Here is a 26,596-nt window from a genome sequence, read left to right as displayed (position 1 = left end):
GAGGTAGTTAAAAAGCTCCTCGGTGGCAAGGCGCCGGGGGTGGATGAGATCTGCCCTGAGATGCTGAAAGCGCTGGACATGGTTGGGCTGTCCTGGCTGACACGCCTCTTCAATGTTGCATGGGGGTCGGGATCAGTGCCCATGGACTGGCAGACCGGGGTGGTGGTTCCCATCTTCAAAAAGGGGGACCGGAGAGTGTGCTCGAATTACCGGGGTATCACACTACTCAGCCTCCCAGGGAAGGCTTATGCCAGGGTGCTGGAAAGGAGGCTCCGACCGTTTGTCGAACCTCAGATCCAAGAGGAGCAATGCGGATTCCGTCCCGGCCGTGGAACAGTGGACCAGCTCTTTACCCTCGCAAGACTACTGGAGGGGTTCTGAGAGATTGCCCAACCAGTCAACTTGTGCTTTGTGGACTTGGAGAAGGCTTTCGACCGGGTCCGTCGGGGGTTCTTGTGGGGGGTGCTGTGGGAGTATGCGGTGGATCGGGGGATCCGGTCTCTGTACGACTGCAGTAGGAGCTGTGTCCGCATTCTCGGCAATAAGTCAGACACGTTCCCGGTGGGTGTTGGCCTCCGCCAGGGCTGCCCTTTGTCACCGGTCCTGTTCGTGACTTTCATGGACAGGATATCTAGGCGCAGCCTGGGGGCGGAGAACGTCAGGTTCGGGGGTCTCGGGATCACCTCTCTGCTGTTTGCAGATGACGTGGTCCTGTTAGCCTCCTCGGATCATGACCTCCAGCATTCACTGGGGCGGTTTGCAGCCGAGTGTGAAGCGGCGGGGATGAGAGTTAGCACCTCCAAATCTGAGGCCATGGTTCTCTGCCGGAAACCGGTGGATTGCTCCCTCCAGGTGGGGACGGAGTGCCTACCTCAAGCGAAGGAGTTCAAGTATCTCGGGGTCTTGTTCGCGAGTGAGGGTAAGATGTAGCGGGAGATCGACAGGCGGATCGGTGTGGCTGCAGCAGTAAAGCAGGCGCTGCACCGGACCATCTTGGTGAAGAGGGAGCTGAGCCAGAAGGCAAAGCTCTCAATTTACCACTCGGTCTACGTTCCTACCCTCACCTATGGTCACGAACTCTGGGTCGTGACCGAAAGGACAAGGTCGCGGCTACAAGCGGCCGAAATGAGCTTCCTCCGTAGGGTGGCCGGGCTCAGCCTTAGAGATAGGGTAAGGAGCTCGGTCATCAGGAGGGAGCTTGGAGTCGAGCCGCTACTCCTTCGCGTCGAAAGGAGTCAGCTGAGGTGGTTCAGGCATCTAATTAGGATGCCTCCTGGACGCCTCCCACTGGAGGTTTTCCAGGCACGTCCAACTGGGAAGAGACCCCGAGAGAGACCCAGAACACGCTGGAGAGATTACATCTCCCAGCTGGCCTGGGAACGCCTCGGGATCCCCCAGAATGAGCTGGAACATGTTGCCGGTGAGAGGGAAGTCTGGGTCAGCCTGCTTGGCCTGCTGCCACCGCGACCCGACCCCGGATAAGCGGAGGAAAATGGATGGATGGATGGATAGATTGTGTGAGGTAAATCTCTTTTCCTTTTAGAGGGTGGGTGTCACTTGTCTATTTTCATCGACTCTGCCAGCATCCACAGAATGTCCTGCCGCATGCTCATACAGACTAACATACCAATCCGGGTCACCGGCCTGCAATCTGTATTCTGTGCCATCACATTTTGCAGTTTTTAAGAAATGATTAAAAGCATGACAGATATTAACTATTATATAGTGCTGGGCAACGATTACAATTTTTAATTGCGATTAATCGCATGTTTTTTTGCGAATAATCGCATTGTTATAAGCAAAATTCAAAATTGAATTCAAAAGTAGCGTATTGCGCACTTTTATTTTAAAAGTACTGCTAATATTTGGTTTGCAAACACTTTAAACAAATCAGGTTCTTTTTAACAGCAGTATTCCCTTTACACAGTAGCAGTTAAAATACAGTTATAATGATTCTGATAATAGATATTCAGCCGGTGTTCACAAATTTATCTTCATGTGTGTAAGACATGCAATTTGAAATATACACCTTGAAAACTGCAAACCTATCTACGTCATGTTTTTATTAGTGCTGGGCAACGATTCAAATTTTTATCGCATGGATTTTTTGCGATTAATCGCATTGTTATGGCAAAGTTCAATAATGAATTCAAAAGTAGTGTATTGCGCACTTTTATTTTAAAAGTACTGCTATATGAACAAAAGGTCAATAACATTTGGTTTGTAAACACTTTAAACAAATAAGGTTCTCTTTACACAGTAGCAGTTCTATCTCTTCACTATCTGTGCTCAGTGTGTGACTGTATGTGAAACGTTCGACTGCTGTGCAACAGGAATAAAATGTTTCAGCACGTTTCAGCAAAAATGTCTGTCTTCATGACAGTCAGAGCATGTGAATGCAGCTCTACTGTTCATCAATATAATGCTGTAACTCCGAGGTAATGATGGTTACCCAGCGATCAAAGAATAAAGACACTTTACCCACAATTTAGGTGTATTTTCCCTTTAACTCATGAGATGCAGCATGTTTTATACTTAATGTGAATATAATTCATACTTTGTTGGCATCTTATTCTGAAAACCAGATGTTCGTCTGAAGAAACCAGATGTTGTCTCACTTAATCTTTCCGCTACCTTTCAAAGTCCTTCGCTCGCTCCCGATGTGTGCCGTTTGAATGCGCTTACCGCAATTTCAGCATATAGGTGCACTAAAGTGTAAGTGTCTGCTGAGTTGACCACGGAGATCTGAGTGTCTGCTGACTTTACCGCAGCGATGTCCGGTAGTCTCCATTCCTTCACCGCTGCCAGTGAGCAACGGGCTTTCAAAATAAAAAAATAAATAAAAAATGCGTTAACGCGCTATAAAATAATTGTCGGTGTTAATTAATGAATGCGTTAACGCGATAATAACGCATTAACTTGCCCAGCACTAGTTTTTATGTTTGTTAAATTCTCAGTAGCGATTACTAAATGATATACTTATTATACATATTACAAACAAAACACTTTAAAAAATTTAAATGAATCATTTCTTTTTTGCTTTTTTTGGTATTTTGGTTCGACACATATGCAACACTGATTACCGTAATATGTGTGGTATTTGTTATAAATGTACGTTGGTACATAGAGGGTGATAAGAAGCTGTACATGGAGGGACTTAGGACCCAGGGGAATGTAGGTGAAGGAAACAGGAAGAGACGGAAGAGACACCACACAAACACAGCTGTTCAGGCCTGCAGCAAGCTGTGAACAGCTGTGTTTGTCTGGCGTTTCTTCCGGCCAGTCCGCTGGCCGGTTCTTGTGTTAAAAATGTCCGCTTAATAATTAAAAAAAAAACTGTGTTAACGCGCGATAAAATAATTGTCGGCGTTAATTAATTAATGCGTTAACGCGATAATAACACGTTAACTTGCCCAGCACTACTATTATATTATCATGTATTTAGGTATTTAGTGAATATTTCATGCTCTACAAAACACAGACAGGCACAGAGAAGCCAACCGGCCTGCAACATAACCAAGTAACTGCAACATGTCACACATTCTCCAATTTCATTTCATATGGTCTGTATTGTGTTCATACTCTACCACCATACTGTAAATTGAGCAACACCTCTTCCGACCCTTTTTAATGTTTTCATCACTGCCTTCCAAAATGAAAATAAAGTATATTCTGATCTGCCAGTAGGTTGAATTGAAGCATTGACGCAAGTCAAGAAAGCAGAAAAGTATACAAAACATCCGCCAATTGGACGCAAAGACACTACATTTAACAAACTACATTTCTATTTATTCATCAAGCATATGCACTCCATGTGAATTATTTGAACAATAACAACCATCAATGAAAAAAAGTGCATAAAACTGAGAAGAGAAATATGTATACACGTGTATCTGTCAAAATTAAGATGTTTATGATTCAGTTGAACTTCCATTCATTTTCCACTGCAAGGTCGACATCACGAATATCCTAAACACAGCAGTGAATGGCCTATAGAGGAAGAGAGCAATCAATAGTGAGCATAGAATCAATGTCATCTATGATGAATGATGTGCAGTATTGTATCGTTGGATCAAAGTCTGCTGATACCGAGGCGATGCAGACTGCTCAGCTGAGTTGTTGAGAATATCGGAAGGACATGGGAAAGAAATAGGAAGAAAATGTTTTCTTTCAAATAGAGAATATACAGTAGGACAAAAATATATTCCAGCAGCCTTTTTACCCTCACTCTAATTGTGACCACCACTGCCATATGAATCAGGAGTAGCTGTTACCTCAATTACTGTGGAAATGTAAGTACATAAATTTGAAATTTCCTTTTTGGAAATTCATTGCCCTCGTGGGAGCCAGACTGTACCAGTTTCAATGGGGTAAAATATAACTTTTATATGTATGTTTTTTCCATTGTTGCTTTCCCCACAGGTCTGATTCGGTTGCAAGAACTTATAAAGGCGCCATCCCGCTACAACATCCGGTTAAAGATCCGGCAGCTGCCTGCAGAGACCAAGGATGCTAAGCCACTGTTAAAAGAGATGAAGAGAGGGAAGGAGTTCCACATCATCTTTGACTGTGGCCACGAAATGGCTGCTGGGATACTGAAGCAGGTGTGTGTGTGTGTATGTGTGTTGTGACTTTGCAATGAGTAACTCAATTAGCAAGCAGTCATATTTCTTGTGCTAGCAGGATTTATCAAATATTAAAGACAACATGATTCACCCCCGGCACTCTGTCACTCTCCCAGGGCTTTTAATCAATGCCTGAGTAGTAGATTGCTTGGGAAGGTCAAGGACTATACTCTCATTAATAATTTCAGAGAGAAACCCTGCTAATGGGATGTAATGAAAGACTTCACTGTCCTGATATGATCTCATTACATGGCGCACCAATAAGTTTGAGATTGTCATACCCGTCAACAGCTACCAGCCATTAACCCCAAATGTAGAAACAACAAGGCAGCCAGGTGACAAATGATATTAATTTCATTCACATGTCTGGAAAAGAGATTGTCCAAAGATGTGTAGCACAAAGACTAGCAGGGGAAAACTGTGTTGTTAAATACTCCAAAACTACATAATGGTCTATTTACATTGTCTATATTTAGGGTTCACACATTCCAAAACAGATTTCATGAAAATCAATAAGAAAGAAAATAAACAGCTGAACATTGAAGTGAACAGTCAGGAGAGAATATAACATTGTTGATGCTGACGTAAAACTATTTCAACAAAAGAAGCAAACATTCATGGGTGTTGTTCACAATAACTGCATTTAAACTTGGCGATGACCTTTTACTGCATCCAGCTGTGGTTGTTAAAAATATGGTTCCAACGTTAACCATTTACTTTGAAGGAGGCGGATAAACAACCGAGGATTAAAAAAAGGCAACAGTCAGTGAAAATTCATCACGAATGAAAATGAACAAAGCCGTCGCTTTAACTGAGAAAACCGACATGTTGAATTAGTGCAACAAAGCTGAGGGATGGAAAAGTGACAAACGGATTAAAGATGAACATGAATTATTCCAAAAGGAAAACAATATATTCAACTTTTTCCCCTCTGGTTTAAATATCTCATTAATGTGGTTTATCCATACGTCAGGAGTAGAAAGGGTTAGTGGTCCAGTATGCAGGCAGGAAAAAGCCAAAAAGAGGGAAAAAGAGAATAATATATATAAACTAGAAAGGCTTCTTAACTCAAGCCCCTCAGCTGACACTGAAGCCTACGTCCTCACATCGTTGCAGGTAGAATTACAAGTTGTTTTGTTTTTACAAGTTTTCTTAAACAAATACATGTACGCACACCAACCAAAGTAGATTACAGTACAGTGCCACAAGTACTCAGTTATATTGCTTGTACTGGAGACGAGAGAGAGAGAGACATATAAACAGTAGGTTGATGTTGTTGCATAGCCTAGTTGAGTAAAGTACAATAGACTACAGAGATGCAGAAATAACAGCAGAAAACGATTAACATGAAAGAACTGCTTTGGTTGTTATGAGACTGGTGGTGTTCATTAAAGGCACATTTGAAATAATGGGAGTTCCATTTCACACAGAATAGACGAAAGAAAGCCTCTGACTGTTAGCTAATGACCGTGGATCGGGTCGCTTGTTGATTTCATCAGCTGTAGCTCTCTGGCACTAAAAGTGAGTGTGAGTTGAACGCACTATCGGGACATATGGAAACAAAGGAGCAACATTTTTGTGTGTTGCAGGGTAGAGCTAGTTATCTCTTTTAAAGTACAGTATTTGAATTATGCTAAACTCTCATTGTGGATGTTCCAGTCCTGAACGGGTAGCACAGCCTGTTATCACATGTAATATTGTGGTTAGCTAATCACAATTGACTTTCCTTTGTAAGTAAAGCTAATTACTTCTGTAACTTGTTAGGCAGTTTGATTTTTTTAACCACCGTCCTTAAAAATCATTTCAACCGCCCTGCGAAATGTTATCCTTTAAATGTTACTGTCATCTATAGTGGGTACTCGCATAGCAACACATTGTGGTTTTATTGATAAAACATCTTGACAACAGTAGTTTAAACGATGTATAATCAGTTGCTTAGAGCTAGAGTTTGGAAGTTAAACAGATCATAATTTCCTAATATTTATTTTATATTGCTGTGAAAACATATCCTTCAAACAATTGTATTAATTTACGTTTCTTGCCATAAACAAAATTTGATAAGATGACATTATAATGAATCATGATAACATTATAATTAACATTCTCCCATTACTCAGTTTTACTGACCAGAGCTTGAACGCATCATCACATAACCCAATGGAACCTCTGTACGTTAGCTGTTAGCTTTGGTGCTGCAAACATAACTAGCTCTCCTCCTCCTGATTTCAACACAGATGTGTTGTTCACAATGTAGCGTTATAAGGGATTACTAGAAAGCATTAATGCTGGTCTCCCAATTGCATATTTTTCACTGAATATTTAGCAATAATGATCATCAGTAAAACTGAATTTCACACTTTGATAGTTAAACACTGTTCTTAATAATTGGGTATTTTGAAAAGCGCTATAGAAAATCGCTGCATTATTATTATTATCATCTGCACTGTCTGAATATTGGGTGTCTTCACAAACGGTCCAGCAAATAAGGCGAGTTGAAAAGTGAAAAGCTGTCTGAACCGAAACCTGAACGGAGCTAAACTAAGTCTCTTTGATCATTTTGATTGTTTTAAACCTGAACAGTAATTATAACTGAACAGGATGTAAGTTATTTCGTGATTTGTTTTCATTGCCCACAAGTAACATAAAAAACGTAATATGAGCTCTGAAAGGTTAACGGCACTCTTCTGTTATCACAAGGTCCAGGAGATGGCACCATGTGAATCACTACTGAGTGGGCTGGCTCTCAGATGGAATGCTGGAGGCTTTCTCAAGGTTTCCCACCTGATACCAGCAGCCATTATCCCTTCCTATCTATTTAATCATCCTTTCCACACAGTCCTAATCTGTAATTCATATTGGTTTAGTGAGTTTCTGCACGGTGGACAGGACTTTGACACCACCATATAGCACCCTACAGCCGGGATGGGGTAGCATACAGCCAGCACACACACACACACACACACACACACACACACACACAGTCTAGATGATAATAGAATTATGCAGAGAAAGGTTCCACTTTAGAATCTCATCTCAGAGGTGCATTTTTAGAGACAGATTGCCTTGGTAATGGTGCGAATGACTACATATTCCTCGCTTGGTAAGATGAAAGGCAATCGCAGACAGATGACAAAAGTCTGACTCACACTGAACGTGAACAAGGCGACAGTCAAGTAAAATTACATTGATATAATCAACTTAAAATGGGAAAATGGAGCTGCAACAGAGCCGAATGTAGTTTCCCCATTAATCCAGATTCCCCCTCTGTGCTCAGATTCAGTTCTGGTGTTCATGTGGTTTTTCTTCTAAATGGTGAAACTATTCAAACATACTGTAAATGAGCACTGGGTCTATAGTGTTTTTCTTTGCAAACTAAATGTTTGCTTGTGCATCCTTTCATATTTTGCTGCTTGTGGCTAAAGTAAAACCCTGGTGTCCTTCTTCTCAGACGTGTCTTGTAACTCTTCCTCAGGGATCACAAGGTGTTCCCAGACCAGTTGGTCCCCGCAGCGTGAGAGGGGTTTGTTTGTGTTTGGTCTACACAAAGCTCTTGACTACAGTTGAGCGTTGGAACATTCAGTAGATTGACTGGCAAATTGAGAGCTTTGCCTTGTGGCTAAGTCTCATCTTCAACATGAAAGTTGGGTTCCATAAAGACACTGCACACATCTGCCTGTGAATCTCAGTCTCCATTTAGCTTGAACTCAAATAGGGTTGGGTATTGAACCTCCTTTTGACCATTGCCAATCACTGCAGAGCATTGCAACTTTTCGCTAGCTTTGACTAATTGCCGTGAGTTGACTAGCAGTTAACCGAAACCACTCAAAAATGTGATTTTGCAGTAGAATTATTATAATCTATACAAAAACAATAGGTTCCGTGCACTTTCCGTGTCTTAAACTATTTCCTTTTCTTGCTCGGGCCTCAAATATGATATGTTGGATATTATAGATATTATTGAAATCGAATCATTAGTGGTGTGAATTTGAATCTTTGCGTCAGCCCTGTGAATGTCAACAGCTGACTGATGTTCAATAAATATTTTGTTTGCGTCCAATGGCAATATTTCCATTTGTTAATTCTGACTTTCTGCAATATCTTCAGGCAACTCTATCATTGGTAGGGTAGGGGAAAGATTGTGGTTAGAACATGAACTTCAACATGACATGAGGTCTGGTCACCTGCATGGAAGTTGAGCGTAAAACGAAGCCATTCACCACCCGACCTCCACACCCTTATTTTACATTCCCTATATGAAGGACACACTACTTCCCACATTGACACGGGATGTAAATCGTCTTGTGCAGACATATTTCTTGGGATAATATGCTGCATTAACATAAACAGAAAACGCTAAACACAAACTGTAACACATTTACACTGATTGTTGCTCCACATACCACTCTGTGAGGGAGAAATGTTGATGAGCTGCTTGCACTGTTCCTGTCTGTGCCAGTAAAGTCTGTTCCAAACAGAGCCAGCACTAAAAGCATCATATTGTCAAATCAACAGCAGAAGTATCACACCTCACTAGCTGTTTTCAAAAGGTTGTAAACACCAGCTTCTAAACAATATCCCACAGTAACTCCACCCTGGACCTCATTATTGTGAGATGAGGTCCCAGATGTCCCTTGTCTATAGAATCATGTATTATCCTTCATATTTCTCTACATGCTTTATTTAGCTGTTTTTATTTTGGGTGGGCGTTTGTTTCTTATCTCTGAGCCTGTGGCTGCAGCAGTGCAGCAGAATATATGCCTCTTCACATTACATGGTAGTACAGCCAGTAATACAGTCACACAAACAGACACGTCTGTGTGTGCCTGTATGGAACATATGACAACATCTTCTATCTGCTTCCCTATTCATTTATAAATCTCTCCCTCTCCCAATCTCTCTCTGCCTCCTTCTGTCACTCTCTTTCTTAGGCTCTCGCCATGGGGATGATGACAGAGTATTATCACTACATCTTCACCACACTGGTAAGTAGGGAAAGAGGCTGTGCTGCACAGTCGCTTTGTCATCAGGTCTAACTCAGAGCTCCATATCCCCATGAAGATTTGTTGCATCCCAAAGAACGAGGCGACGCTGCTCTTCAATCTTCATTTTCTCCGCTATTCATTTTATATTCATTACCTTGGATCATTCTTTGTCCCTTTAATGCTTTTTTCCAGAGTCAAAGAAAACAATAGCATAGTTCTTTGAGACATTAAGATAACTGTTTTTTTTCTTTTTCTTTTTTCACTTTCACATCTTCTTTCTGCTATTCTTCTTTTTCTTAGTTACTGTGAGGATCTTTTAACTGGTTATGAAACAATCTCAATTTAATACTGACGCCTCTATGTGTCTATCAACATAGGTAAAAAATCAGCAGCAGGAAGATAGATCAGCTGTATCTATATAGTTATTCTTAATGCTTGTCATCGGTGCAACCGGGTACGATTTATCAGATGAAATCATGCAGGCTCACCAGAAACTCATTCAGCTCAGACTCTAGCGGGGCCTCCAGCAGCAACCAGTCTACCGGTCAGACCCACATCGGGCTTTGCTACCACCTTCGACCTGCAGTCGGAGCTCCGGTGGGAGGTGGAAAGCCCTGGCCAAGCTGGGAGCCAACACCGACGGCACGCTGCTGGCAGCCAGGGTGGTAAAGCTGGGCCCGCTGGAGGGAAGGGAGGCACGGGAGAACCAGATCCAGGACTGCACAGGGAAGACTGTTAGACCCTGCTGCAGTAAAATCAGAGGTTTTCTAAAGGGACTCTGGTGCCAGGAAACACTAGCCCTTTTTCCCACATTGACTACCAAAATCATCACAACAATAAAGTTCCTCATAGTACCTTTAAATTAAATGCTCTTCATCTAACTCACGCTTCTTTTCTCAGCTGTGTTTTTCCTTCTCCTCCTCCATATTTTGTCTTCCTCATGGATGTTTCACATACATCACATACTGAGTCAGCCTTGCTGCCAATTTGTCCCAGTAGAAACCCTAACCCAACATATTGTATGCTGCAGTGGCGGGCCGTGTGTTTTATACCTGGGCCTTCAGTGCTGTCCTACTACAGTTGAGCCACCTCCTAATAACCTCATTATAATGCCACAGCTACGGTTATTATTTGTTTCTAGGGGTGTAACAATACACATATTCATATTAAACCGTTCGGTACGAACATAAAAGAAAACAAAAGCCCAAACAGAGAACCAAATGTCCGAACCCCAACCCCTACAGGTTATTTGTTTTGTGTAAAAATGAAGCTCAACATCTACAAATACACTAACTGCAGAGTGCAGACACATGAATAGGCACATGACGGACAATGCATGTAGTCAAAATCAATGTAATGAACACAATGACAAGAACAAACTCACAACAACCAGTCACATATATTTATATGACAACAAAGCAACAAATCAATCCAGCAACTCTGCAGCGCTAACACGCATATTCCACCACACACTGAACAGCACGAGCCATTCAAATATTATTCACATCAGAGGGAACAATATTAACCGTATCATAAAAAAGACAAGATAGAAAATCTAACAGTAGTAACGCTACTGCAGATGTAAAAAAACAAAAGCACTTCACTTACCAAAGCTGCTGTTCACTTAAAGACAAAGTCCATCCTCCTTTCTTTGACTACAAAGAGTTTAATACCGCGGTTGTACAGAACATCGGTGCGGTTCAGTTCCAGCCAGAGGTCCTCCTGCGAAAATGTTGGTTGAGTTGTAGATCCACTCGGGTCTCAGCAAAAGTTTTCAAAAGCACCGTAGCTTGATAGTGTCCTGTCAGGCTATAGTGTCGTGTTGCTGCCTTGGTTAGCCACCTCAGCTTAGTGTAGCGTAGCTCCAAACAGCTCCAAACACAAAGACGTTAATGCTGAGCTGCACGTTAATGCTGACGTACTTGTAGGCCAGCTAGCAGGCTCTGGCACGTCAAAGAATACGCCCAACATGTCAAACTAAAGATCTGATTGGTTGAAGACTATGACAATCAGCAATATCGTCCCCATTTACTTAAACTGCAAAGGGATTCACTTGTAATTCTGAAGGCCTCCGGGCAGATTTATTTACTTAGAGACACTATGATTAGTGGATGAACGTCTTGACCTACTGAACCTCAGCCCCCCTTTCCCCACAGACCAGCATTATGAAAGAGACATCTATAAAACTGTTGGCAGGAAACCTCAAACGGCTATATTGCTACTCTTTTTATGAAGAATTTTATTACATTTTTGATGCAAAACAGTGTAAAATCTACGTGCTGAGCAGGAACGAGTAGGAAGACAGGTGTTATGTGTTAGACAAAGACAGCAGAAGAAGTCAGCAGGCTGCTCTCTGGTAGCCATGCTAGGTCACCTACTTGTATTGTAAGAAGAAGAATCAACAATGAGTCAAACTCTACAGCAAAGACACATCTGTGGTAAACCTTAATTAGCCTGCTGTCTTTCACCACCATCGAGTCATGTCAAAAATATGACATTATACTTTTATGAAAAACTTCTACTTCATCATGTTCTAAAAAACACACTTAAAGCACCCCTTCAATATAAGTTACAACTTCTGTTTAACAGGTCTAACATCACAGATGTTTTCTTCCATCAGCTCAGGTCAGAATGTCTAACTGGAGAAATGTCACACAATGTAGAGGGCGAAGCTCAATACTATTGTAGCAAAAGACAAGAAATATGCTCATGGTACACATTGCACCAAACATCGACAGACTACCTCTACTTGTACATCAGGAATATTTTGCGCTCATCCTCAAGGATATTACACTGCACCTGTTTGGAAAAATAAAAGAATAAATAAATGATACAGATTTCCCTGCACCATGCACCATAACTCAGTAAAAGATTTGTCTGATGTTCAAGCATATTCACCAATTTACTTCCTTTGTAAATTACTTCCTTTTTTGTGACGTTTTGAAACTCCTATCCAGATCTATAAGATAGTGTTGTTTTAATAGCTTGCACAGACAGTAATACTTGCTCAGCTACCCCCTTTAGTCACATGACAAATGCATTGACCTTGCAGGTCAAGTTCTCAAAATACAGCCATGGTCTTATTTTTCTCCCTCCTCTTTATCTCCCTTTTCCTCATTTATTTTCCTTCAAGTTTCTTATCTGCCTCATATTTCCCTTTGCTTCCTCCCCCACTTCTTCCTCTGCCTCTTGTTATTAGGATGGTTATTAATAATCAGCAGCAGCAGTAGTCATGCTAGTACTTGTAGCGGTATGCTTTCTTTTTCACAATGGTGACAGCCAGTTTGAAATCTGTAAATACAGAGTGTCATCCGGAGTCTCGGCATACAAGTGAAAGCACAAGTACTTCCTGTGGAGTAAAGAGAGCTGAGGCAGAAGATGGTGTCACTATCTAGTTATGACCTGAATGTGAAGGCCTGGCTTCAGTCTGTAGCTCTGATATTGCGCAGCTGTAAAAGTCACCTTGCCTTTGGTTGTCTCAGAAGAAAGTCTGCTTCTCTGTCCACACAATAAAATGTAAAACAACACACATCTGCATATGTCCACACATTACTCGGCATAATTCTAAGCTCCTTGACTGCACGTCAAAAGATTTGACTGAATTAAAACTCTTATTGAAGTCCCGTCCCACTCTCATCCTGAAGAGGATCACAAGACTGTCTCTCACTCTGTGTTCGCCCCGCCTCCCCCCTGACCTCTACTTTTTTAATGTCAAGTTCCTTTGAAAACGGAATAATTCCGTTTTCAGCTGTCTGCGCTTTTCATCATGGAGGCTAAAAAGAATCATTTCTTTAGGTTTGAAATAAAACATCTAAATGAGTTTACTTTCTTTCCACAGCCATTCTACAGCCCCAATTTATGTGAGATAACTCTGGTGTTTTTGGGAAGATGAAAAGCGAAAAACAAAATGAGTGAGGGAGTGGATGTACAGTGGTCATTGAGTTTGGCAGACAGTCCAGTGCTGACAGCATAATTCTCCCAGCAGAGTGAAGAAAGCAGCACACTGAGGCCACATATGGCAGCCTTTTCCTGCCACTTTTGTATTTACTCTTCACTTCCCTTGTGTTAAATGTTTGTCTAATACTATATGGAAGGCTTGGTCATCATGGGCCTGACTGAAGGCTCACCACTCTCATGTTGTATTTAATACAGTTTGGTCCATTTGATTTTATAAAAGCATTACTTTTTAACACCATCATTCTAATAATAAACGTATTATTAGTAGTATTAGTGAGTTCTATTTTTAAAGAGATATCTAAACAAATACATATTTATTGTGAGCGTACAGGCCTTTACACACCAGGAGCTTGTTTTGTTTCATGCAATTACTTTTTTGGTCAATACATTATTTTTTAATTGTACTTTTAGTTCTGAGTAATTTCACACAGAACACGAATATTACGTGGTGACAAAGTGACCTAACTTCTTTTCTGAGCTTTCACACTGCAACTAAAGTCATCAACCAACCATGTGCGAAAAGACATATTCAATAAGTACACTATAGTGTTTAACGACAGCGAGGCTCCGTAATCCGAACCAAGACAGCAACTTTATTATTCCTTTCAACCATGACAAAAGCAGCGCAGAGCAAATCCACTTCTTTCATTCTTACCTTTCACAATAAAAGCTCTTGACATTTACACTGCGTAACTGCTTACCAGAAGGAACTCAAACAAAATATCCTACAGTAGCTCAAGCTGCACAGCGGTTTACCTCAAGCAGGCTGCCGGACGCTGCTCTGTCAACAGGAACCTATTAGTTGGTCCTTTGCCTCAAATATATTGGAACTTTTAATTTTTTTTCATTTTAAATGCACTTTTACGATAATCTGTCACGCCTTCGATGAAAAGGCCTCAAGATAAAAAGATGGCAGAGCTGGAGTCTAAACAACAGAGGAAACAGCTAACACGCCTCTGTCCAATGTTCAACAAGACACCTACCAACACCTAAAGCTGATTCATTCATATTCTGTATATTGTTTTAATCAATACAAATGACAGCTTGTGGTTTTAGTAGAGTTATGTGCTGCAATACACACTACTTCAGTGCACTCTCTGCTAAAGTGACAAATACACTAGGTGAGCACAGGTGTTAGTATAGGTCTCTTTATCGTTAAGTGTACTGGTTTTAATCATTTGAACCTCGTTTTTGACTCATTGTGTTCAGTCAGTCTGGTGTAGCAGCCAGCTCTAAACACTGTGATACCAATGAACTTGAGTTGATAGAAGTTGATATTACTTTGTAGCTGTGTTGTTTGTAGTTGTGAACGGAACACATTTGATCAGGTCTCTGCATCAGAATCTTTAGCTTAAGTTTAATGTTAGCGGGGGAAATAATAGAATTGGAAGCTCAGTAGTTGGATGTTTCTTAGAAAAATGCTCTTTCGGAGTCATGGTTAACTTCCTTCTCTACTGGTACCTTTGACTGAAGATATTTTCTCACACAGTTGTTCATTGTTTTTACCTATGCTTTAATCAGAGTGCCATGTCCATAACTGAATTTGACTTTTGCTTGTGGAACCCTGTTGGATGCCTGAAATAACACCTCCCACTCTGAATAACCATTAGCACCAAGCACACATTCTTAACATTGAGGTGTCATTGGGTATGTTGCTAGCTAAGTTTGGGGTTTTTAGCTTTATCTCAATGACTTTTAACTGCAGGGCTGATGATATATAAAATATCAGTGTGTCTCTTCGAGAAAGAATTCTCTAATGTATTTTCCATGACTTCCCAGGATCTGTTTGCACTGGACGTGGAGCCTTACCGATACAGTGGTGTGAACATGACGGGCTTCAGGATCCTCAACACTGAGAACAGCCAAGTGGCCTCCATCATAGAGAAATGGTCCATGGAGCGCCTGCAGGCTCCACCCAAACCTGACTCTGGTCTACTGGACGGCTTCATGACCGTGAGTCTCATGAACACAATAAATGAGTAGTGAATGAATGAATCCCTCCGTACAGTTTGTCAGAGAAGAGTTTTCATGACATAGCATCAATCTGCTCAGTTAAACTGAGGTTGTTTCCCATTGGTCTGTTGAGTATATTGGTGAGAACATACACCAATACATTCAATTTGCTTCAATGGTCTCCATGTTTGTATTCTGATGTCATTTCTACATCTGTAGTCCAGTTCATTTGATCTGGATCAAAGAAAAAGATGTAAATATAAGAGATATAAAATATGTTGTTACCTGTGAGTACTCCATTCCACGTAGGTTTATTCATTTTGTTGGATGGTAAAGTATAAGAGTTAGTCATGCAAACTGCACCCAGACAGCATACATCAAAGCTAGACACCTTACAGTAACTTACCACTGGTGTCAACCATGTGGCTGATCCCATTCCGGCTCTGCTGCAGCTGTTGGACACGAGACCCTTCTATCCTACCGGCGGACGTCCTTCAGTCAAGTGACTCTATGATGACTCGCACTGCGCTTTTCTTGTCTATATACACTCTCTTTTTTATGCAATTGCCATAGAATTAATATTTGATGATACCTTTTTATTTTGTATCTACTTAAAAAATTTGACAAATTTGACAAATTCTGTGAAGCAGGAGATGGAAGGCCACAAAGTTCCTTCTACTATTCAGGAAGTACAGATACAAAATAGAAATAGTACATTAAGAGCGGAGGTCAGCAACACTTGCAATATAGACAACAACTTTATTGTTTAGACCAACACGTTTTGACTCGTGGCCTTCATCGGGGTCATGATGACACACATACAGACAACATTCAAATGGGTTGGTTATGAAGCAGAAACACAGCAGAGGTAAAAAAAACATTACACACAGCCAATCATATACATGCACACACATACTGTATTAGCCAATGGCACACCAGCAAATATGGACTGGGTATATGGTCATGTGACTTCAGGCCAATTGTTGTCCCAGACTGGCAGAGAAGCAAGGGGAGTGTCCAATGAGGGGCATGGGCGCAACTATATTGGTTCATAAACTGGAGAAGTAGAACTAAAGTGTGGTATTAACTCTGTACAGATGTGGTATACATTAAAAACACTCATTTAAAAACAGTTAATAAAGTATATAGCAACAACAAGACACATCACAAAATACACATCATGAGAAATACATCATAAAAGATAATCATAAGAGAACCATTAGTGAACACATAAGTGAGAGATATTAAAGAACAACTTCAAATCTCATTAGGAGTCCTCATTCATGCCCTCTGGAAATAAACATTGAAAATAAAGAATCCAAAATGATTCTCTCTTGTTCCTGAGAAACTAGACAATACCACCTTTGTGGCTTTATATAAAACCATAAGAAATAGAAGTAGAACAGCTTGACGTTGCACAGTGATTAAAGTATAGCCACAAAGTTGCCAGATCAATCATGAATGGGCTGCAAACGTGTGTTCAAGTGTATGAAGAACAACGTTATTGTTTCTGAAACACAGCGGCGTGTCAGTAAAGCAACTCCAAGTAATCCTGGAAATGTGGCTATTAAAGAACAGACTGCTTTAGATGCTCTGCCTCTGAACCGGAGGGGGTCGTGTTGTGTTCAGTGTGTGCTCTCAGTGTCTGTGTAGATTTATGGATGTGTAGAAATAGAACTGTATCTATTTTTTGATGCTTCAAAAAGTGCTTTCAGTGTCAGTGAATCAGAACCTTAAAGCAAGCCTGTGAAGCCACTGAACACTGCTACGGGGGATATGGGGCACCTGTAATGGACGACTAAGACAGCCACCCCAAAACTTTGTGTGCTTCTCCCCTTTTTCTCTGACTGGCTAGCTTTTTAACAGACATAAAGTCATCAAAAGCATTGTTCTGGACACGATAGAGCTGTTACAACGGATGTGCTGTGGCATCTCCTATTGTAACGTGCCAGTCGTCCTGAGGGAGTCAAATGGAAAACCTTAGTGCCCCGAGTTGTGAGCTCCGGGTGTGATAAGAGTCTCTGTCACTGTGATCTGAAAGCTCTCTGATCTGAGCACACTGCCTGTAATAACTGTTCCTCCACGCATGCTTTCATACCATCCCTTATCTGGGAACCGTGCCAAAAAGCATCTACCCACCAGAGACAAGGAATGGGAAGGAAAACAGAGTAGTGGAGGAGATAGGAGAAATGAGATGAATGAAAGAAGAAGAAGAAGAAGAAATGCAGAGAGTGGTTGAAGGGAAGGCAGAAGTGAAATCAGAGTCCTTGTGTTTTATTCCCACGTGCACTGTTTAGGTGTTAAACGTTAGGCCGATGTAGCCGCTTGGTCTGATTCCAGCTGGAAAGCACTGGCGGCGGCAGCAGCAACATGTTGGCTGCTGATTGAAAACAGTGGCTTACCTCTGGGGAATAACAGATTCCTTTCTGTTGCTTTTTTTCTCTTTAACAGCAAAATGTTGCTGAGTCATGTTTCTGGATTGATATCGGAGAGTGGGTGTTACTCAGTTTAAGCCCCTTTTGTTGGATTTGTGGCTCGATCAATACTGTTTCCCACTTGAGACCAGGAACGGACTGTGTGTGTAATAACTGTACCTTCACAGAGGGCCTTTATAGCTGCTACATGGAGTCTGAGAGTCAATGTGCTGTCTTAAGTCCACATAACCCAGAGGAAACCAGGGAAACACAAAGATGTGTCTCATCATCTCTGTGTTTGTATTCAGCTCTTTTACTCCGCTATGTGCTGTAGAGAGTCATCATGCCAGCAGAGCTCCGTGGTTATTTTTAGACAGCGACAGGCAGAGATTTATGCGTGTGAGGAGTGTGCGGTGACCCTGTTATCAGTGAATTAATGGCATATGAGTTTGAAGGTGGGGATTGATTAATTAGACAAATGGCAATCAGTCAGCAGCTAATGCATATTGACATGGTGAAATGTTCTGTAAACATTTGATTGACAGCTTAATTTGTGTGCTGTATTTACGGTTTTGTGTGCTTAAGTAGTGAACTGCTGATGTGCTGTAACTTATGGACTCGCACATCATGACAGAAAGCACTGAGTGAGCAGTCCGGAGACTTCACTTTCACACACCATTCACCACCTTGGTTCACATGCAGTGGTTGGGATCACAGATTGAACACTATGGCTGATTGCAGAATACAATCGGAGCCATAGTTGATGCTATGTAACAATTAGGAAGTTGCTACTTCTCCTAAATAGCGTATGCAATCCAACATTGGATCCATCCTGTCTGGGACACTGTTCAACTGTTCAATCAGTGTGTTAGTCTGAAGATTTGGTCTCAGCAGCATTTCATTTCATCTTTTCAACAGAGCTGCTGCAATCAGTGGATTCACTTGTGGAGCTTACGCAGAAGCTCCAGTTCAAATTTGGTGAATCTTGAAATGCGTATACAGTATGTGTTGTTGACCAAGTGTCTTGATGGTGATTGAGCAGCACTCTAAGTCTGTGATGCATGGATCAACTTGACGCTCCTCTGCTGGAGCATAAACTACTGCTACACAATAAAAGATGTGACTGTGTTGTTAAGTGATGAGGAAGAATGGTTGGTACGAATGCATTACATTACCTTTCACTGAGGGCCCATTCTTTACTATATGTGCATCTGAAATCACTCCCTCCTTCACTCAGTCAATACTCTACAAAACACACCCTCAGCTGTTTTTCTACACTAAGCATCATCATCATCACTGTCGGGTGATTTTTGCAGCCTAAAAGCAGATTGCATTGTGGGATTGTTAGCATGAAGTGCTGTACATGGACACTCTTGTTGTCTTTCCCATCGTAGGACTCTTTACAGACCAGTGGTTCCCAAACTTAGTTTTTTGGGGACCCATTTATCAAAAATGACAAATCATCCCAACTCGACTCACAATATTGTTTAACACTAAATCAGAGGTCCCCAACCTTGTTTGCACCACGCACCGGTTTCATGTAAGACAATATTTTCACGGACCGGCCTTCAAGGTGTGGCGGATAAACACGACGTAATAAAATGATACGATCGGCATGAAAACAAATATAAAATGCATAAAGACTACAACTCACAATAACGCTGAATCAGTGGAGCCCTGAGCTTGTTTCTCTGCAATGAGACGGTCCCATCTGGGGTAATGGGAGACAATGACACCCGAAGTCTGTTCCTGATGTCCAGTCTACTCCGTTTTGTTTTGATTGCCGTCACTGCAGAACATCCCGCTTCACAAAGAGGATGTGTGAAATGGAAGCAGGGTTTTCAGTGCTTTAGTGGAGATCTCAGGATATTCAGCCTTGATTTTAATCCAAACACCAGCAGAGTTGTTGTCTCAAACATACTTTTAAGGCCACCGTCATTTACAACCTCCAGCAGCTGATCTTCCTCTGTCGCCACATATTCTGCAGAGCAGGCTTGGCGCATCAGAATTACTCCTGATATTTAATCAGACTCCTGACAGTCTGTTAAATGAAGCTTTCATGTTCTTGGAAGTTGTAGCTCTTCTTCTGTCTCCTTAGTGGCCTTTCCTCTTTGCAAAGAAGCTCTCCAAAAGTTATTCACTCATTTTCGCTAGTTTGTGGGCTTAATTTTTGAGGCAACGTATCACGTGACCGAGACAAGCGTCTTGACATGTCAAGAGCCACAGGCGGATGAAATTGCGAGAGAATCCGGTCATTTTCCAAAATAAAACTTCTTTCAGACTCTGATCATCAATAAAACAGAAATAATAAGTTATTTATTCTTTCTGTGGGGCCCGGTACCAAATGATCCACGGCCCGGTACCGGTCCGCGGCCCGGTGGTTGGGGACCACTGTTCTAAATCATGAGCAGAGTGAAACTGTGCGTGAATGATCGTTGCTGACCACATCACCTTCTATGAAGTTGAAGAGGTAAACCAACTGCTTCTAAGAGATATACGTACATTCGATAAATCACAACGTTGTTTCATGCGTTATTGAAAACATATACACATGTTCAATACTTTATAAATAAGACCAAATAAATGCATAAGGTGGAGTTAACAGATTCTCTCATTCTTTTCCTTTCATTAGTTAAACAAACAGAATGTACCCTTGCCTTTCATATCAGATTCTATATTATAAGTAGGCTTCAATGATCAGAGCAATACGAACATTCAGGCTCCCTCATGTGGTTGCACATTTAATGTTAAATATGACTATGGAGGAAATTCAGCAAATATATTTGCTGGCCTTGATGAAATCCCCTGCGTTCACCTGTGTCTTTGGGAATGACTGGTATATGTATAGAGCATACATTTCATATTCACAATACAGAACTCAAACTACTGTGCACTAAACGAGTGATTCCATTCCTACCAGCCAATTTGTGTGATTTTACTGATTCATTTTCCATGATCAGGCATTAATCCCTGTAGTTATTTGGAGAGATAAGCAATTAATATGTTGTGTCAAGGTGAGTTTTTACTTACTAATTACTGACTTTATAGAAGAGCACAGACTGTGCTGGGCAGACACAAACAGAATCAGTACTTCTGCTGTTGCTAATGTGAATTTGATGTTATTGTAAATTTTAATATTTTTCTATTTTGAAATGATGTCTTGATTATTGTTATGCAGCAGTCACCAAGTCAAATTCCTTGTAAGTGTACCATACTTGGCAATAAACAGTTCTGATTCTGATGTGTAATTGATCAACCCATTGATTTTTATATGAAAATCACCAACAGTGTCCTTATTTCCATAAAATACCTTCCCATCACCCACTGCTGAAACTCAGTGAATATGAACCATGTGGGGCACGAAAACAAAATGTAGACAACATGAAGTAACAACCAGGAGGTATATCTTCAGAGCTTTGTGAAGAATTATAAGATCTGTTAATGTCCAACGGTATTCTTCTTCTGTTTTTTTGTGCTGCAATGTTCAACAATCCTCCAACTGGAATTGTTGCTACACTGGATGCATGTTATAATAAATTGCATGTGGTTACTGCATTGATTTAGAATAAAGAAGTTGAAAACTTTGAGTTTGTTAACACAGCTGAGTGTGGAAGTCCATTCTTGACTTTGGATTTCATAGCTTGACAAAATCATTTCTAACTCATGGTCCACTTTCCCACAGTACTGAAGACCATACGAGGTCTCTGCTGTTCTAAAGCTTCCACAACGACATCTTCCAACAAGCATCATTTCATTCTTTCTCTAATGTTCTCACTTCTCACTGCCATCTACCCAGATACACAAACCTCCTTGTAGCCCCAAAATGCGTCTGAACGAGATTAAGTGAACCTATGAAGTTTGGTTCAGAGACTTCTTTTTCTTTTTTCCAGAAGATGTTTCTGTGTAACAAATCAGGTAAACTCATTCTGTACCTCATTCCTTTATGCTGCCTTCAATTAATGTGTTGCGGCGGAGAATCCCTGCCCAGAGTCGTGGCTTAACATGCACGACGAGAGTGACCTTACAAGCTCCACGCTCTCATTACCATAATGGCTCTCCTTGTTAATTGCTTAAGCTGCTGTCTGATTCATTGTGTACCCTGCTAAATTGAAACAGGTTCAAAAAAACACTCAGGCACGACTGTAATTTCTGCATTTATCTCTTTGGGATAAGTTGGAAAGCTGGAGATGTTAACTTTTACCCTCGACCGGGCAAACGGGCTGACCCTTACTCATCAAGGTCGTGTCTTTGTTTGTTGCAGCTCCAAAACACAGTTGGTATTCAGAGCCACAGCAATGCTGCCCAATCATTTCTGTTCCTGTGTTACCATAAATGTGCCAGACCTGTGGGTACATTTAAATGGGGCAGTGACGGAAAGCTATTTCCCTTTTGACAGATATCATTTAAAGTCTGATCCAAACAGAGTTATGAAAAAAATGTCACACAGACATCAGATATATTCCAGGATTCATATTATCTGAGCATCACTCAAACAGGCATATGGTGGACACCGTGAAAGGATGAGTCATATGAGAAATATGTTATTATAGCAGGAGGCTCTGCAGAAGGCTTACCAGCCAAAAACCTGTTTGCACTTTGCAATGACTGTGTGGCTGCCAACAAACCTACTTGTATTTACTTATGTGTATTTTACGTTAATAATTCATTTTTTTATTATTGAAGACCATTTATAACATAAAAATCGTCACCTGCACATGAATGCATACATTAACTAATCCTATAGCCGTCTATTTACCGCTTGTCTCGGCAGAAAGAAATGTATACCCTTTTGTAGTTATGGTTACATTTTTTGTATTTGGAGCTTTTAATCACGCAGCCTTCATCATGTATGTTGTTCAGCTATAATTGACATTGTCATAGCTAAAAAAAAAAAAATTCAGTCACATGATGACAACAAAACAAGCCATATTTGTTTTTAAATGATCATGTCACATGTATGTCCAGCTGAGCTAACTCCATTTATTGATGAAGGCCATGAGATGTGTCCAGGGACAGAACAGCTACTGCTGCTTACAAAGAGCCCGTTCCACAAACATTCCCTCAATAGTAGTGCTGTGTATTTGCAAGAATCTGGCAATACAATACATGTCATGATACAGGGTTTACCATTTGATATATTGCAAAACTGTGAGGAGGCAATATACTGTGCTTTTTAATAATAATAACACAAACACACTGCCAAATGCATACAATCTGCTTTTACCTTTTTATGCAAGCAGAACAGCATCTATCAAAGTCCCTTTGACAGCCAACATCACAACACCACTTCCTGTGCTATCTGAGTCACTGTCTGACACAAATCTTTGCTTTTGAACTATTCACTAAAAATATATCCAGTGTTTTTGAGCATTGGTAGAGTATTACAAAACATAATGTTGCAATATCATTTTAGCAAGAGCATTATTTTCATTTGTCATATGATGTCGATTTGATAAGCTTATTAAAATGCTCATGTTGATCCATTTCTGATGTATACACACATATATATATATATATATGAATCCACAGCAAAGAAATGGGAGAAGGCGCCTATTTTACGATGTTGAAAAATTAGCACATGGTGGTTTTTTTCATTATGGGCTTGACAGTAAGGGTTGCCATTGGGAATCATTTTGAAAAATTGGCAACCAATTCTTGGCCTTTGGCAACCACGCTGCATCTGCGTTGGTGCATCTACTTGAATGCGCACAGGAATCACTCTTTGAGACAACGGTCAGGGAAATAAAGTTAGTGACCGTTCAACTAACCTGTCACCATCACCAACAAATATGCAAATTGATTCACCTGATATGATCATACATCATGAGAATGATTTCTCCTTCTAATAGAAAGAGTCGCTCGTCACAACAGCATACACAGTGTTTTGTTTGTAACTAATATTTAAAAACTGATGCAAACAGTTTTAACTCATTTTAAAGATCATACAATACATGTAAGCCATAATTAGATCCACACTCTGGAGGATGTTTTCAGTATCTCTTGTTTTATTTTGGCGGTCTGTTGTTGAAGATCAATTGTTAAAGAGCGAGTAGTTGGCAGAAAGAGAGATGAGTGAAGTGGAATAAGACGAGGCTGGTGGAGGGTTTCTCCTCTCTATCCTGCCTGTTCCTGTTCCAACCTGTCAGTCAGGCTGTCTCTCTGGAGACCTCCTTGAGTGGCAGAACAGGCTGGGAAACATGGCCTGGACCGGTTTAAGGGGTGAATGAGTCAGTGGGGGTGCAGGCTGGTTTTGAGGTTGGGAGGGTTTGTGGGTGCTGACTTGAGGCAGAGTTCAGGTCTGGACCACGGGTGGCTGTCAGAGCACACAGCAGTATACAAACACCTGCCTGTTTGATACCCAGATCATGCTCCACTCTATGGCCTCACTATTTTCCAAAGCACACAGCTTTTGTGCTGCATTATGGGATATGCCCTGATGATGCTGGTGCTGTCTTGGAAAGGCTTCCAAAGATTTTGTCTGGAGTTCGAGCTGTTTGAAAGAGCTGTCATTAGGTGGAGGCTATTTGGTTATTCCCCATTTTGGCTGTGGCCCCAAACTCTGCGCTGGATGGATGCTGTTGGACCGTGCCCTTCTCCGCCTCTTAGATGGGGCTTCTGTCAGCTTAGTTTATTCCATCTGCTTCTCTGTGTGCATCAAGCCATCTCTCTGTCTCCCCCTCTCTGGCTCACATACTTGGATCTGGCTCTAGTATTGTCCAAATGTTGGGGAAAGAATTTGTCTGTGACACGTTGCTGGGACATTATTTCGGCAGCTGGCGTTACTTGTGCAGAGGCTGGCGGTGCTTGGCAGCTTTGGGGAGGACAGTGATTCCGGTGCCACAGAATTCACCCAGAGAGCCACTTAGTGTCTGCCGGGGTCTCTGTGAGCCCAGAGGACTGTGGGAGACACCTCGCATTCTACAATATTGACATGAGGGTTTTTTCGCACCTGCATTCAAAATAACATGATCTGTTTTGTTATTTCTGCAGTTTGTACAGCAGCATGTCAGGGTTTCAGGAGTGGGCTTCAGATTAGAGAGCATTCAAACAGGGCTTCAGCTCAGCTCCTTGTTCTTGGCAGGCTTGTTGGAGTGGCAGCTCTGCCTTTTCAGCCACATTGTCAGTCTAAGAAGTATAGGAGACTGTTTAATTCTGAGCATTAGAACACTGGGGGCTGTATGGCATCATAAAACACACTTCAATTAGAAAACATTCACCGACGAATGCAGGCAATCAGCTCGATGTCGTCGTATAAGACACGTCATATAATCTTGCCAAAAATGACATTTAACTCACCAGGCTGTCTGTCCACGTAGCAGCAACTAATTTGCAAAGAGTGTGTGTACCAGCAGTTCTGTTAGCTGTTAGAGCCAAAAGCAAACACACCGTCCAAAACAATAAAAGTTAGCCGCAGCGCAGCGGCCAAGAGGTACGCAGCAGTGTGTGTAGTTCCGTTAGCTGTTAGCCAAACACGCAGCAGTTATCCCCCCACTGTGGGCTCAGAGTAGCAGATGGAGGGGTCAAAGATGCACTCAGCTATGTGCCACTTTGACTGTGGGCCGGTTAAGAGTAGTGAGTGAGGAATCAGCAGGAAGTCAACGGTAGCACAAAACAGGCAACAGAAGGTGTTTTGAAAAAGTGTGAGTCAGCAAAACTACCAGAGGTCCTTGCACAAGCAGCCATAACTGGCCAGACAAAATATCATGGACAGACACAAAGGTGCACAATTACTCACTCACGACGCACACACACGACCGATCGCATGTTTTTCTTGACAGATATAATAATAATAACCATGTTTTCTTTTGACTTTAATTACCTGAAACTAAGAATCGTCATGATTTTGTTAACTTAGAATGAGCAGTTTCATATCTTCATAGAGAGACGGTCCTCTTTTTCACTGCCATGATCTACAGAAACCCAGAAGAGACAAACCAACGTAGATGCATGCCTGGCACATGGGAAAAGTTTCAGTTGTTAGTAGCTAGTATTTATTTATAATTTCATATTTAACTCCACGATTACCAAATGTAAAGGATAAACAACAGCTTAAACAATTTTCACAGCCTGGCAACCCAAATGATGTTATACTATTAGCATATTACAGCTATACAAACATTAATAAATATTTATGACCATTAATAAAACCATTGGTTCCCACGCTATAATGGTTGTCCTATTACAAACCCAGAAGTATAGAGGAGCCCTCCTATACAGTAAGAAACCTGGTTTCCTGCAGACAGCAAAATACTATTGAACTGCTCAGTGAATTCTTGATACAGAAGCTGTGAATGATTGATAACAATAAAATGCATACTTTGTATAGCTGGGAATGTTCTCTCCTTTGATTTGATGAGACACAAAAAAGCATTACATTGCATACACAGACTGACCAATATTAAATATGAAGACAATATTTAAAGAATGGTAACAAAGTAAATGTTTGTTGTTCGAGTGTGTGGATGTGTAGCAGTTGTGCGGGTAAAGCTGAGTGCTGCTGTCACCCACAGTCTGCAGCAGCAGCATCCACAGCTGGATGAATGACTCCTTGCCCTGCGGTGTCGCCATCAGGTTTCTGTGTCGACCGGTGTCCCCTTAGATGGGTTACTGCAAAAACGCAGCCATAATCTGGATTTTGGAAGCAAATCAGGCAACTCTGACTCAT

The 26,596-nt window shown here is 41.3% G+C and overlaps 1 protein-coding gene across 1 annotated transcript in view; it reads left to right on the top strand.

Moving 5' to 3' along the window:
- Positions 1–26,596, top strand: part of grik2 (glutamate receptor, ionotropic, kainate 2) — a 219,763-nt gene that overhangs the window by 100,816 nt on the left and 92,351 nt on the right. Inside the window, exons 4-6 of the mRNA XM_031873843.1 lie at positions 4,423–4,604; positions 9,554–9,607; positions 15,344–15,517. Of these exons, the coding sequence (XP_031729703.1) occupies positions 4,423–4,604; positions 9,554–9,607; positions 15,344–15,517 (410 nt within the window). The remainder of the gene's footprint in view (positions 1–4,422; positions 4,605–9,553; positions 9,608–15,343; positions 15,518–26,596) is intronic.

Source organism: Anarrhichthys ocellatus, unplaced genomic scaffold, assembly GCF_004355925.1.
Source record: "Anarrhichthys ocellatus isolate YVR2014 unplaced genomic scaffold, GSC_Weel_1.0 scaffold75, whole genome shotgun sequence".
Lineage (NCBI taxonomy): Eukaryota > Metazoa > Chordata > Actinopteri > Perciformes > Anarhichadidae > Anarrhichthys > Anarrhichthys ocellatus.
This window is presented reverse-complemented; position numbering and strand designations above follow the sequence as displayed.